The following is a 15886-nucleotide window of genomic DNA, read 5'->3' as shown; positions in this document are numbered from 1 at the left end:
GCTTGTTAACCAGTGTTACCTCAGCTTTCAACATGTTTTACTGACATAACTAAGAAAGAAAAAGTTAAGTATTTTGTGTATTCAAAGACCTAAAATCATTCTTTGCTCCAAGAAAGGGAACAATTCTCAAAACACTTCATGGAAGTCACATAATTCATGCACCTCTCAAGGAAATAAAACCTCTTTTATTTCAAATGTCAAGTCACCATTTCATTAAATATAATCAATTAACAATTGGATATGTACTATACTTTTGCAGGCTAATAAAATGTGAAGTTAGAACTTGGCACTGTTCTAGTAATATGTTCTTTTCAACTTGTAAAAACTGTGTCATCATTAACATGAGCTATACAACGCAAACAACAAAAGAGGGTTTTCATTCAAATGCTCCTACAGAATGGGATTTCATTATCTCTCCCCTACAGCTTGATGTTATTTAAACAAGTATTTTCTGTACACCAATCTCCAAAATCATTATTTTCTGCACATAGATTTTTTTTTTTTGATCCATGCTCAAGTTTTACAAACACTTTAAAATATAAAATCATCTTTTAAAATTATCATCTCCTTTGCTTGCTGGTACATCACAGGAAAGAAAAGGCTAAGACACAAGGGCTGCTCTTTAAGAAATGCTTCCTATTTTACTCTGTTAGCCCACAGCATCAGAGGTGGATGTTGGTGGTATGGCAGTGGGGGTTGAACCATCCTATGAATATTCTGTTACATTTTGTTGCCACGTGACAGATGGCAGCAGAGGGGCAGTCTGATAAAATGGCTTCTTACATGGAAGTGCAGATAAGCAAAGGTGTGGAATTGAATTCCTCCATGTGGAAAAAAATGGCATCCACTGGCATTTTCTGAATGTTTATGGAGACCAAACAGCGGATATGAGCACAGTGAGGTAGTGGGTGGTGCATTTCAGCAGTGGGTCACCTCAGCTGGTGCAGACTTTGACAAGCATGGCATGCTGGCTCTTGTTCATCACAGGCAAAAATCCATAGCTAACAGCAGTGACTATGTTGAAAAATGGTGTTTTGTAGCTGAGAATTCGTTTTATCAAACGGTGTTGTTGTGCTTTCTATCTATATCTGTTGTAGTTTCCATGGAAATAAATAGGAGGCATTACTTTCAAAGTGGCCTCTGTTCAAAGTCTTCTCACGCTCCAAGAACATAAATGGCTATTACCAAACCTCTACTGCTGTGATGAAGAAAGAGGTTATTTAATGTGTATATCATAATGCAAAGATACAGAATTAAATGGACTGATCAAGTTTCAGATAACTGGCATCCATTTTTTCTTCATTTGTTTAGTAAAAATAGTACACCAGGTTAGAGGTGGCATTTGACTGCCATGAGTGTATTTGAGCTCAGTCCCCTAGATTAGGGCATGAAGCAAGAAAGAGCAACAACCTGGAAACGCAGGGATCATGAGGTTCTGGAAAGAAGCCTGGAAAATAGTCAGCTGTATAAAGCTGGTTACATGCTATGTAATCAGAATTGACACACATTTTATTACAAGGTTATCAATATAAACTAAGCATAAACATATCAACAACAATTAAAGCACAATGATTTCTGATGCCACAATCTTGCCCAGAATTAGAAAAAAGAGCAGAAGTAACTGAGAAAATTCTGGCATCAAAATGAGCACCTTAGATGAGTTGAAAACCACTGCTTCCCATATTATTCCAGAATTTAAAGAAGTAAAATATGAGGTCTCCATTGTGTCCAAATCAGTTAACTGTTCTTATAGAATAACTATTTAGAAATAGTTATTCTGGATTACCACTTGCCTTAATTCTTCCCAATTCATAGATGAATAGTTTTCAAGATGTATACATACAAAAACCAAGGCCTGATTCGAAAACAAACTTCGGAACACACTAGAAACATCACATACTTTAAAGAAGGAGCAGCAGAAATTAAGTAGTCAGAAACAGAATTTAGCTGAAAGGCTACAATATGCCTGCGCAAGCACTGACAGCAGCTTCCAAAGTTAGCACTGAGAGACTGGAAGACACAAAGCAGCACTTTGAAGTTTTATTCTAATGGATAAAAAACTAGACTTTGAGAGCAGTACTTAAGCACGCTCATGGCTGCACAGGGATGGTCTGACCAAACAGCCTTACCTGTTCACAGTAAAAGGTTGTCGAGAGGGTTGCTGCTTTGGCATACATATTATGCTTGGAGAGCTTCTGTTGGGGCTGCCTAACCCTGAACTGCTCATGCTGTTTGTCCTGCTGGGAATTCCAATGCCCTGACCAACCTGGGAGTGGTTCATCATATTCCTAGGATTCATAGGCAATATCCCCCTGAAAGAGAAAAACCATCCACAGAGATGAATCTGTGCAATAGTATTTGGTTACTCATTTAAATTATGTAGGATAGACTTGGAGTTGTTGCAACTTAATTTGTGCTTAGATTCAACGTGTTTGGATTACTCTATAATTAACGTAGTTTTGGATTTCTTCAGAAACACCAGATGACCCATTGCGTACCAATCAAGTCCTCAGTCAGGTTCAGATAAATACTTAAGCACTATGCATTTGAAGAGGCGTTACAACTCTTATTTAAAGAGCACTTCAGACCTACTACCTTAACATTCTCACACAGTGTAGAACAGCCGTATAAAAACATTTACCATTTGTTTACCAGAACAACCAAAAAACAGACTCTTACATTCTGAAGCAGAACTTGCCAGCAACTTATCCTTTATATACAAAATCAAACACTGTCTTACGTTAAGTCTTATCCTACTGTTTTACGGTATTACTTACCCGACACAGGCAACGGTCAATAAAAATTACTGTTTTTCGTTTTTAATTAATCAGTCTAAAGTAGCTGTGGCACGATACGCAGAACATTTAGTAAGTGCTCTGCTGAAAGACACAATTGCAGAAACATTGGCTATCAATAAATACCTGCTCGGAGATGGAGGCGTGTGAAGTGACATTGTTGGTACCCCTGTTGTTGGCGTTACGTGGCTCGGTAACTGAGTGCCTTGTGATAAGCTGCGATTTAACTGAGGGGTATTGTTGCTCATTCCCCTCATTGGAAGGCCTAGTGCACCTATTGAAAAAAAATTCAGAGGGGTGGAGATACATAGCGATCCGGAACAAAGTCTTAGCCATCAGGTGTGGATGGAAACAATTTATGCTGACAACCTCAAAAAGTGTAAAGACTGTAGGAAAGTGCAGTGTAAAATGAAGTCCTTGCTTGCGTACTACAAGCCCAGTTATCTCACTCATAGCCCCATTCTAGTCAAACTTGAGAAAGGCTCTTGACAAAATTTCTCTTTAAGTCACTAACAAAATTTTGTTTGAGATGAATTCTGAATAGAACAGGGGGAGCTGTGGTTTTGTTGACGAGGACGTGGAAATCTACATATTTAAAAAGTCGGTGTTTTGAGAAAAGAAATATCTCCACTGAAGAAAGAGGTTATTACACTTGAATCAATTGAAATATATTCGGCCAGCATTTAGAACGTCAATCTAACTTGTAAAAAAAAAAAATATGCAAGCCTGTAACTAAAAAAATAAAACTAGGCACACTTCATAACATGGCTTTCAGGGCATAAGAATGAACACTCTAGGACACTCCTCTGTAAAGTCTAAGTTGCTTCTTTTTAATAGGCAATTTCGGTGTCCAAAGTCAGGTTCAATTTAATTTTTTGATGTCTGAAAGCAAGGAGGATTTAAGCATCCTCAGCTAGCAATTAAAAGCATATGGAGCTGGTTTGGGGTTTTGCTTGTTTGATGTTTTTGATTTTTTACATTGTGATGAAAATTATTTTCTACGCAAGCATTTGTGTGCAATGAAATAACATAAGCACTCTATTAACACACACACACACAAAATCATCTCAATTCAGAAGAACAAAAAATAACCTGTCTCAAAATGTCAGAATACTGTATGGATTTTCTGATCATTTCCACGTTCCTTTTCTGTATTCAAGGAGTTTTAGAATTACGTCCAAAGACAAGAGAAAGCCATTTAGTGCAACATATCAACAGAAACACACTTGCATCTAAAATGCAATAGCTATAAATAACAGTCCTATCGCTTCAGTGTGAGGCTGCTGAGGAAGCCTCAGAGAATTAAAAACCTTATCCTGCAGACAAAAGGAAGAAAAATTAAGACGAATCAGCACTCTCCAATGATAGATCACCCCTTCAGCAGAGCTGAATATGCCAGTGAACGACATGATGAAATACTAAGAACGCAAAGGATGGACACAGCATACGCTCCAGTTATTGCCATGGACGAGGTCTGAAGAAACCTCCCAGCTGTTCAGCTCTCACTCTTGCAGAAGTGCAGCCTGCCCTCGTGTTCTGCCCTACCATTCACTGCAAGTCTGCAACGAGGGATTTGGATAACATTCCAGTTTATTTCTGTCAACTGAGATTAAGAAGTAGCGTGACTCACTATAACAAGCCTCCTAAGACTTCATTAATTGCTGATTATATCGAGGTGTTTGCTGTAAATACTTTGGCAATTTGCTGCATCAGAATAATTTCTATGAGCTATGTATATTATAAATAGTATTTCACACCAGTTAACGATTAGGTGGAATTTAAAAAATAAAATGGTAAAGAAAAAAAATCCATACTCTTCTAGAGATGGTACACTGAAAAAGGCGATTACTGTATTCAGGTTGATTTTGTGCAAGCATTTGTTCAAATGCAGTCAGTTTTTCCACTAATAGCATTTCTTCTAGTTGTTGCTTTTCTTTAATTAGAATTTTTAATGAGTAGTTCTGCTACCGTATTCTGCTACTGTGGCTGGCAAGGGCAGTTGAAATATTTGCCATTACAAAGAAATTCCAAATGAACAACAACAACAGCAAAAAAAAAAAAAAAAAAAACAACGAAAACCATCCAAAGAAACATTCTCTTATGCTTCCTTTTTCTAAGCTTTTCATTTAAACTGAGACAAGAGATCTGTCATCTGATTGATTAAGTGGTTAATTTTTAATGCCTACAAATTAAGTTTAACTTAACTCTTTAAAATGACATCTTGCTAAATGACTGACAGCTGTCAATCTAAAAGTACCTGGACAGCAGCTTTGTCTCTCCCAGAATATTTTAAACATAAGAATTTACAGGAATACAGCAGTTCCTCCATATTTGGAAGAAAATGAACTCTGAAAATATTTACTTCTGAATTTTCAGCCACACAAGTCTCCATCTTCAAGAGATTGTGTCCTAGACATGACAAACAACTGGACTGCACAACAAAGTTGATGAAAAAAATTACCCCTAAAAATAATCAGCTGCTTCAATATCGTTATGCAGCTGAGCCTGAAAGATTCAGCAGTGTCAGATTAGGGACTCAAAAATCCAAATCTGACTCTCAGACTGGCCAGAAAGTCCCAGCAGGGCAATCAAATACACATTGGTATGACACAGTCACACATCAACAGCCACGGGGATAGTAAAAAATAAAAATAATTAAAAAATCACTAAACTTTCTAAACCATGTGAAGAAAGCCTAAATAAGCTACGAAGGCCATGCACTTGGGAGACAAAGCTTTTAGTGTGTCTGAATAAAAATATCTAAAACATTCTTAAGACACCTTTCCTTATTGTCTGAGTCAGATGGACTTGGCTAGAAAGCTGCAAACATTCAAAAGTGTGGAGTAATGAAAGATGTTCACGAACCTGTTTTACTTGTGAAATTCTTATCTAACTCAGGTGCTCCAAGTCACTCTCTCTGTGTGCCTCCCTTAACTTCAGGGAGGTTCAGCTCTTAACTCCAGCACTTACATCAGGTCTAGCATTGCACAGCGTTACTGTTTCTCAGTATACCTTCATTAGCAACAGTATACACAAGACTGGCAGATGCAAGAAAAAAATATCTTCAAGAGATAGAATAAAACAAACAGGGGAGCAGAAGGAAACAATCTTCCTGGTGTAATTCTTTGCCAATTGTGAGTTGCCAAGCATACAGACAAGATTTAATTTGCTCCTATAAACCATGAAGTAGAATTTCCCTCTAGCCCTTAGATGTTTTTCTGAAGGAGATTCAGTTTGGCCCAGCTCACCTTCCTTAGTTTTTTTCTTCAGTTAGTTAACTCCCAGATATTCCTTATAGGATGACTGTATTTGGATATTTAACAGTTATACTGTATTTGGATGTATACAGTTATACACTTATACAGATATGTTCAATATGTGACACTTTGTGTACCAAACACTGCAGAAATGGATGACAGACAATACAAAAACGTATCTTTCAAAATAAATGAAGTTACACATTTGACAGGACACAGTGTTCTTTACAATCACCAAAAATGCCAAAGCCGACACATTGCCTATCCAAAGAGCATGAAACTAGAACATCTAATAAAATCAATAAAAGTAATTCTTACTTTGTTGCCCGTATAAACTTGCCCCAAACTGAGACAGCTGACCTGATGTTGATGGTGATGCCAGCATCTAAAATTTTAAAAAAGAATAGAAGGTTATTATAGACACAGAGATATGATGGTAGCTCGCTCTGGAAGTTTGCAATAGCATATTATTTTGCCATAAAGGAGACTAAAAGTCCCCACCTTTTTTTCAACCATCAAGTTTTAGAAACTCCCTAAAATATCTGCACAGTAATAACAGTACATTCCATGTCAACACATCCAACTCTGCATGTAGAAAACCAGACTTTCTTTAACTTAAAAAAAAAAATAGCATAGAGGAAGAAGATGCAGAAGCTTTCAGTTTTCCCACCCTTGCAGCTCAGAGAGCCATCTTTGCAGAAAGAGGAATATTCAGTTATTTAAATCAGCTGCAGGGCTTTTTTTCCCTGCAAAACACGCATCATACACACACATCTTCAATTTAATTCAGTAACAGCAAGTTCAAAGTTTCATATTGTCAGTTGTAATTGCAAACAGTGGGAAACAAGTGTCTAGGTTGCAGCTGCTATATAGAAACAGATTTACATATTAGACAAGATTCAAATACTGAAATTATAACACAGTAACCCCTAAAAAGCACGCATCATACCTGTAAGGCACCATATGAACAGCTAGGATGGACAAATATCAGATGAAGTGCAATTTCCTGCTTCATCACTCCCACTTTATAGATACCACATATTACCAAATATTTCTATTAAAACTTTTCATGTCCACTTCCAAACACCACACATGAAATGTGACAAACTGGAGACTCCCAAGAAAAGTAACATTCAAAAAAGATGACAGCTACAGCAGGGACAAGATAAGCAGATTTTGAGTCACAACTGAAAGGAGGAAAAGAAAGAAACCACTCTCCATGCTGCTGCAGAAATTGGATGTGTTAATAATGTAAGTCGAGAAACAGAAGATTTAAGCTAAATTTTTAGAAAGAAAAAAAAATCTTTGCAACCTTAATTAAGCACTGGATTACACGGCTTCCTTCTGCTAGTATCCATCACTGAATGCTCTTAAAGAATCAGGCTGATGTTTGTCAACATTAGGTCTTGCTGGTTTACCCTTGGAGCAAAAAGGGGTAATTAGCTGACCTGACTCATCCCGTTCACAGCAGAACAGGCTACTCATACTTTGTAATCCATGGGCAGACATTGGTGTGTTCAGTGCAGTAGTCAGGGCCTGAACTGAAAGATGGTTCCAAGGAAAGGGATGCCTGGATTCTTAAGTGTACTCTCATGCTCTCAGTTTGAGTTAAAAAAAAAAAAAAGAAAAAAGAAAGAAAAAAAAAAGAGTAATTAAAATTAAAATACATGATACTGTGGTTAACTGCAAACTGTTCTGTTGAATTAATCTAGAGAGATGTAAAGCTCAGACCTTAGGAAGCGTCCAGCTAGTTGTCTGTGCTGGAGCCAAATGCAGATGGCAGAAATGAGAAATAAAACCTGCAGGGTAGACACTAAATATCAAGAGTGGTTTTGATGTCTATAACTTAAATCAAGTATTTATGACTTCTTGAATACATACACAAGGCATGAGAGGAAAAAGTGCAATGGAAAATAACTACCGTCAGAAAATATATCAGAAATATTACCTCAAACTTGTATATGCTCATACCTTTTTATATGTTTGGTAGAAAGCAACCACAGCAATAAACATGCACACTTGCATACATAAGAGGGCTGAACTACTAAGACAAAAACTTCCTACAGAAAAAACTTATAGCTAAAATAGATTCCAAACTGGAACAAAGTTCTCCCTTCTTACTGGAGAACTGATTGTACACAAAAAACAGTTTAAATAATCAGTTGCATCAGCTCAGCGGTCTGCATCAGCAAGTGATGTGGCCAAAGAGACACACATTTGTAAACAAAAAAATGTTGGTCCTGAAGGCCTGACATACATACTGTGTGCATTTTCTAACTTGAGTTAGCCTTGTCTAGAACACCCGACCCCCCGGTTTGGCTGCCCCACTGTGAGTGGAAAACGTTTGCTGCACTCCAGGAGCATCTCTTCAAGCCAAAGAATCAAACTGATTCTCATCATGAACACTCTGCAGTGTGAACCAAAGTGGGGCACTTTGGACTGGATGGACTTCAAAAGCACGTTCTCCATCCCAACTCAGATTTGTTAAACATTGACAGAACAGGCTGATCCGGTAGTTTCACCTCATCTTTCCTTTCTTAGAATGTTTAGGAAAAAAAGAAAAAACACATTACAATTTGACACATTGGAAAATCCTGGAATATGTGGCAAAGTACAGCAAATTCTAATTCCATGCAAAAAAATAGTGTACCTAATAAATAAATAAATAAATAACAACAACAGACACTGAGATAGAAATAGAAACAAAATTACTACCAGTTTTGGGTTAGACAAGCAGAATGGTTATGCCAAAAAGAAAATCCCACAATAGCTGCATAGGTTATTTAAAACTTGCTGTGATAGCCTGTGATATAATAAGGGGAAGATGGTACAAATCTCAGCAGAAAAAAAATAAAGCCATAGACCTAGCAGGTACTAAATTACTTGAAAGAGAGGAAAACGAAATTTATACTGAGCACCACTTGTTTTTAAATCCAGTTAAGGAAAAATGAATGGTAAATAATATTTAATGAACAATGCTTATTAAAAATTGGATGTTCTTTTGAACTATTTCAAAGTAGGTCACATGCATTGTTTCATTTGCTTTATAGGAAAAGTTAAACTGAGAAGTTAAACTTGCAAAGAAACCCTTATGGAAGACCAGAATAAAGGCCAAGGATTAAATTCAACATGTCTAACAACTCATTCTAAGGTCATCACATACCCAGGACATCAGGGATAACAAGATCCATGAAGAAAAAGGAAATTCAGGGGATCTGTTCCAGGCTGATTAAATGAAGTACTTCTCAAATCTCATGAAGAAGGATGCTGCGTGTGTTTCTCTCTTATTCTGTCTCATTTGTTTGTCAGTAATATGTCAAATATATACATCAAGATACTTCTGACACTGTAATATATCACTAAACCTCACCAAACATACTTTTCACTTAAGTTAGGACCCACTTACAATCATGTCTACTTTTTCTATTGTTTTCATATTACTTATGGCCACAAAAAAAAAATTACTAGATCAGCCAAAATCTTAACGTTTGCTACCAAAACCTCTTTTTTACATACCAAACCTCTGAGCCACTATTAAGTCTACTTGAACTCTGTCTACCAAGGATAAAGATTCAAAGCAAATGCTATTAACATTCCTCCCAGCATCATTTATTTTATCTGGTTGGACTATCAGCCACATGATACACAGAACACAGCAATTCTCTAGGAGCATACCTAAAGGGTGCACACTTGTACTGAGCACATACAGAATACCACTCTGCAAGCTGGAGCACTTCAGTTTAATCATTCTGCTGGTGGTCAATAGCTACAAAACCCAGTTGTGCTGAATCATGGCATTTCTCTATTCCAACATAGCACGATTTAACTATGCAACTTATTTCAGGTGGCTTTCCTCTACCCGTTATCAGTGATTGAGGCTAAGGCTTGCATCTCCCACGGGCCCATGAGATAATACAACAACCAATCCCTTGTGCAACACCAGGACTGCATTTTACTGCAGAAGTGCACTGAAGCACAAAAACCCAGCACAGGCAGACTGACAGACCGAGTTGCTGATGATCAACTCAGATGAGAACACCACTTTGCTCACAAGCTTCAGATGGTCACAGTGAATTCTGACCATGTAGGATTCTGCTTCTAAACTTGAATCAGATGATTATTCCAGCAGACAGATCAATTTCTTTGGACTGGTCCACGTCAAAAAAATCAGTAAGTCAATAATATACTATCAGGCTATTTACCACTCCCCGTGATGAACCTGATTTTATCATAACTACTTTCACTAAGTATTGATGGATTTCCTGCAGCAAGTTGATCTAGAAGCATGAACAATCCTGAGAAAAAATTGCTTGAATTTGGCAGAGCTGCAAAACAGTTGCTGCATTTTCCAGCAGTTGAGCCCAGGCCACAGCCTCCTGATGTGGCAGGACCTTGGCATGGGGAAAAACAACTCTCCTGCAAAGGCCATCATGCCATGCAGTTACAGCCTAAAGCCACTTTCTTTAACACAAAGCAAGCTGGCCTCAAACTGACTCCAGAAATTCAGCTCCTAAGTGCGTAAGATGTTAGAATAAGCAAATAAGTGTGTGAGTAATATCTGGCTTGATAAATGATGGCTTTCTCACAGGTGCAAGCATCAGCATCATTTCATATTTGCACTACTTTATTTCTGGTAACTGCCATCTGTGCTGCACTATTTAACAACAAAACAGCTGACCTACAGCCTCAAAAGGAGAAAGTGTTATAACAACGTGCATAAAAACCCCAAGCCAATGAATAACTAACTGATAAACGTGATTTGCTATGCCCTGGACAGTCCAGTATGCAGTATTATTAACAGTTCTCCTCTATATTACAAACTGGTATTTAATATGGCATTCATAAAACTCACATTACAACAAAATTTATATAAATCCCCAAATTGGAGAACAATGAATATATTTTGAAAGTCTGGCAACCAGAACGAATTATTTGTAGGCAAAAATTTTACTCATCTTCATTACTTGTGAAAAATAAAACCAAACACAATAGCTAAAAAACACATGAAATTGCATTCCATCTTCCAGGCTTCATCATCTGAGGTTGTGGTCTCCCATCTCTGGTGGTGCCTGGGAGCACACAGGGGTGAGGAGCATAACATAAGCACCTCCTCTCATGTTGCAGTTACCTCACATTCTTCTCCTGTTGGCAGTGGTATTTGAAGGTCTTAAAGGGTGAGATATTGCCATTGAGTGACAATGACATTACTGATTGTCAGTCACTGTTAATGGCAGAGGTTAACATGGCGATTCAAGCAGAACTTTAAAAGCAAATCTCTCTGGGTAGAAACAATCAGTTTGATGTTGCAGCACATTAATGCGCCAAATGATTACTAAAAACTTGTTGAAAGCAATGGAAAGAAATGCCATAAGACGTGAAGATCTAGGACAGCAAAGCAAATATTTTGTTCTAACCGAAAATCCACTTGCATACTGAAAGCAAAACCAAAAAACCACCCACAGACCGAGCATGTAAAACACCAATATTACAATACAATCTGTTCGGAAAACTGAACCACTCTGTAAGAGATAACAACTTTTCCCTTCTATGAGAGGTAGAGGATTTTATCATGGCATTAATCTGGCTCACGGAACCACTTCAATTGTTAATGCTGACATGCAAGACCTGTCTTGTATTGCTGATTTACGTGAAGATGCAATTAAATACAGCTTTTAGACCAAGGACTGAAACACAGTGATCCTTTCTTCCTGTAAAAAATTAAACACAAACCGAGCAGTGTTTGCAATTAAATACTAAATCATCAACAGCAAATTTAATTTTGGTGATAAGTGATGTGAAATAACTAATTAAACTAATTCAGATACATCCTTCTTGCAAACTGTCTGACAGAATATGAAAGCCTGTTTTTCTAACTCATTTTTTTTTCTTGTGTGTTGTTTCATTTGATAACCCCATCTAGATACTAACTTATAGTGAAACAGATGAAGAGTGCATTTTGCATTCTGAACTTCCCGTTCTTTATTCTTTGATGTAAATCTATTACAAAAATGCAAGCTATATGCAGAGCAACAATGAACTCTGAAAAAGTACACTGCATTAAAACTTTAAAAAAAGATTTTTTTTCCCCTCATGTCTCATCCAATCTCATTCCAACTACTTTCAATTTACAGCATTGCAACTTTTATCTGTTGAAAATGTGAGGGTGTTTTTATTTTAGTTAAAATATATCACACACTCACTAAAAGATGCCAAGTGTGTTCAGTCACTCTCTGGGAAGGTAAAATACAACTCCATTCCTTTGCATCTTATACTTGAAGGAATATATTTCACAAAGCAAACACAGCAAACAAACTGACTGTTCAATCAAATCCTCAAGTATGATTACATGTATTCTGTTAATGTTTAGAATAATACTCATTTTCCAGTTAAAATAAAAGATATTTAATTATTTTCTCCTAAATAAGCTTTCATTTTTTCCCCCTCACAAATCAAAGCTATTCATATTATGAAAGTTATCTTCAGATGTTAGCTCTATTAGACCAGCCAGCATTAGCTCCAGTGCTCCTGCTGCTCTTTCTGATACAAAAGGATACAAATGGGAATTCTTAAATATTTACAACAACTTTAAGTGCAGCATCCGAAGTTAAATTATGACCAACTAACTCAACAGATTCTCATTCAATGACTCAGGCAAATGCCAAGCAAGATGCCTTGGGAAACAAGACATCATAGTTTCCCTTGGAACCCTAAAAAGTAGTGTAAGAAAGTTCTTAGCCAAGCTGGAACAATGCAATAGCAATCATAAAGCAAAGCTGTCTCCAGAAGAATGATTCCTTTCCACATTTAGTTTCCCAAAGCAAGCAAGATTCTAGATCTCAGTCTCCATGGTAATCTCAATCTTGCTTCACGAGTTTTTATCTATTGTAAAAGTCCCACCTATTTATAAGGCAATATATATATATATTACTATATATAAAATATATATATATTATTACTATTTTTAAAATTACTTTAATGGAAGTTTGTAGGAAAAGGCTTTGATAAAATGCTTTTGACCACTCCTTTGTAATATATCATCCTGGTTATTAGAAGACAAAGATGCCAACCTCTCCCCTCAGGCAACTGAGTCTGCAACTATTTCATGAGAGAAGAACACCTGAATTTAATCCACTGTGGACACACTTCTGCCATGTAAAAAGGGAATGGTCCTCTGGAAAGTGGCCTCTCAGAATAAATAACCTATGTCACTGTACTCAGTATCTAAATCTGAAAGCTTCTTTGTTTAGGAAAGGTATTGTCATGTAGCCAGATAAAGAGTTGCAATGAGCCAAACCTGCAGGTTTGATATTACTTGTTCACATTATTAAAATTTATTTGATTTCACAAGAAGTCATATTTTGAAAGAACTGAAATGCGTAAGAGCTTCATGTCTCAAATGAGAAAGTCCAGAATCAGTTAAGACATGAAGGGTTTTTGTTTGTTTTTAAGAAAAGAGTGTAAGCCCAGCAAACTAACCCACTGGAAATGCAAATCACTTGAACTCTCTATCATCTGTTGAGCAAGTTAGCAAAAAAAAAACCCCAAGTACTGGGCTAGGAAATGCAAACAGCATTCACAGCAAAAAAAACTTTTGTCATAACTTGGGCAGATCTTCATTAAAAGGCACAGCTGTGTACAACCAAATTTGTGTCTGCAGCTGACAGCAAAAGTCAACACTTTAAAAAAGAAGCATACATCTATTTCGGAACTCCTTACCACAGGAAGAAGTGGGTGATAAAATGGCTTCAGATATGATAGGACAAACTAGTTGAAGAAAAGACTACCACAAGTTTTAGCAGGTAAGAGGATGTCACTTGTTTTGGTTTTTTGTTTGCTTTTTTTTCCTTACAGAAAGTTCAAACTGAAATGATCTGAAGTTTATTGCCATTATTTCCCTTCATTTGAAGAAATTAGGTTCAAAAGTATACAAAGCCCTTGAGATGCCAATTTCTATCAGTCACTCCGCCCAAGCACAAATAGATGGACCCTTATCCTTAAGTGATCTCTTTGAGTGGAGAGGCAGACCGACCAGGTTTGTAACATTAGCCACAAATAAGATCTGTAATTATTTTGTAATCAAGCATGCACCTCACTGCCAATTCAAGTTACAGAAACACATTTGCCTTAAGCCAAAACCAAAACTATTTTTAAAAACTGTTATAATTTCAACCAGTCTAATACAAATTATTCGGTAAAGCATTTTTGACCAGGTTATCACAAACTAAATGCAGCAGAATTCATAGAAAGAGCATTCATGGATATTCTGTGTTCCACTTCCCTACTTATCACAGCAAGGTTGTGATGACTCACAGCAAAGCCACCCATTTAAAGAATAAGCACTAGATTGCTGGAATAAAATCAAAGGAATGACTGTTTTGTGCTTCCCCCCCCCCCCCCCCCAAAAGCAGACCCATGCAACACTCGGATGTTTTAGAAGTAGCTGTGTGGATAACATGCAAATTTTTCATTTCAAATAGCATGCAAATCCTGAGTGTCTGGAACTATATCCCCCAGTGAAAAAAGGCAAGTTATAAGAAAGCTTTTTGCTTTCAGCTAAAATGAGGCTCTGAAATAAAAATATCTCCTAAATTCTTTGCTGCTACTTGTTCTCACTTGTCAAAAGTCTTCAAGTCTTAAGATATGACTTCAAGAGCCTTTACTCAGTTCACTTTATCTTCAGGTTAAAATTAAAAAAAAAAAAAAGAATTTAAAATTCTAATTAGCCAAAGAAACAAGTCACAAGAATACCAAGTCAGTAAGTAAAAACTGTTTATGAAAAGGCATACAGTGTTTTTCTCCCTCTCTCCCCCCATCTCTTTCAGATAGTTTCAGAAGCTTTTTCAACCCTAGTAAATGAAGAACTATTTCTTAACACAATATGATAAAAAAAATTAAAATCTCTAACTTAGGTGTTAAAACAAGCTACAAAGAACTCCTGAAAAAACTCTCAACCCAGTAAAATTGTGTATGTGACATCATTGTATCTGACCTGAAAATGATGCCTCTTCACAGGAGGGTTTCTGGCTTATGAAAACTTTATGCAAAATATTATGCTTGCAGTAACTTGAAGAACTTTACAGGATAAGTGAGGCATATGACCAATCAGGGGTTCATATATATAGATGGTATGTTGGAGGAAAAAAAAAGAACAATTTCTTTTTTAAAGACTTGTAGCTAAAACCCGCCACACATTAAACTAAGCTTTACCTACTCTGAGTAAAGACATAAGAAACTGAAAAAACACAGAATGATTTAAATTGCATAAAATTACATATAGATAATTCTACTATATAAAAAGATACTTAAAATTGTAACATTTTTTTCTTTTCAATAAGGACTGCAGTTACAAAGAGATGATGTATGCTAGCTTTTAGACTTCTTATTGCCAACTGTCTGATTATATAAGTGATTGTAGCCTCATTTTCCCCAAGAGGTCCTCTACCTTAGTTTTTCTCCACATTTGCATACTGCATTTCCATCTAAGTGTCAAGTAAGAGAGACTGAAAAATGTTCCAGGATCAAGAATGCTGGAAGTTTTTCCCCACAGGTGTTCACAACACTGCATCCAAATTTTGTAACATGACTCCTCATTAGCTTACTCACTGGAAATTCTGAGCAAACTTCTTTTTGTCTGTCAGTACTACGTGTTACCCAAACACAAATGCAGTCAAGAAATTGTGTCCTCATAAAGAGAACACCATCTTTCATACAATTTCAGTTCAAAAAGTATTTAAATACACCGTCATTTTTCACTGGAAAAGGTTTTTCCAAAGCTGCAAAATTGGTGGGACAGCAACAAGAAAACCAAAAGACAACCATCTTTGCAGACGCTCT

The 15886-nt window shown here is 36.7% G+C and overlaps 1 protein-coding gene across 4 annotated transcripts in view; it reads right to left on the bottom strand.

Annotated features, from left to right (window-relative positions):
• Positions 1 to 15886, bottom strand: part of CNOT2 (CCR4-NOT transcription complex subunit 2) — a 93048-nt gene that overhangs the window by 22441 nt on the left and 54721 nt on the right. For all 4 annotated transcript variants that reach the window (XM_031589471.2, XM_031589467.2, XM_031589468.2 and 1 more), the window contains 3 exons: positions 6371 to 6437; positions 2922 to 3069; positions 2130 to 2312 (listed from right to left, as the gene is read on the bottom strand). In XM_031589471.2, coding sequence (XP_031445331.1) covers positions 2130 to 2312; positions 2922 to 3069; positions 6371 to 6437 — 398 coding nt within the window. The remainder of the gene's footprint in view (positions 1 to 2129; positions 2313 to 2921; positions 3070 to 6370; positions 6438 to 15886) is intronic.

The sequence above is a fragment of the Phasianus colchicus genome, chromosome 1, assembly GCF_987193195.1.
Source record: "Phasianus colchicus chromosome 1, bPhaCol1.hap1.1, whole genome shotgun sequence".
Lineage (NCBI taxonomy): Eukaryota > Metazoa > Chordata > Aves > Galliformes > Phasianidae > Phasianus > Phasianus colchicus.
This window is presented reverse-complemented; position numbering and strand designations above follow the sequence as displayed.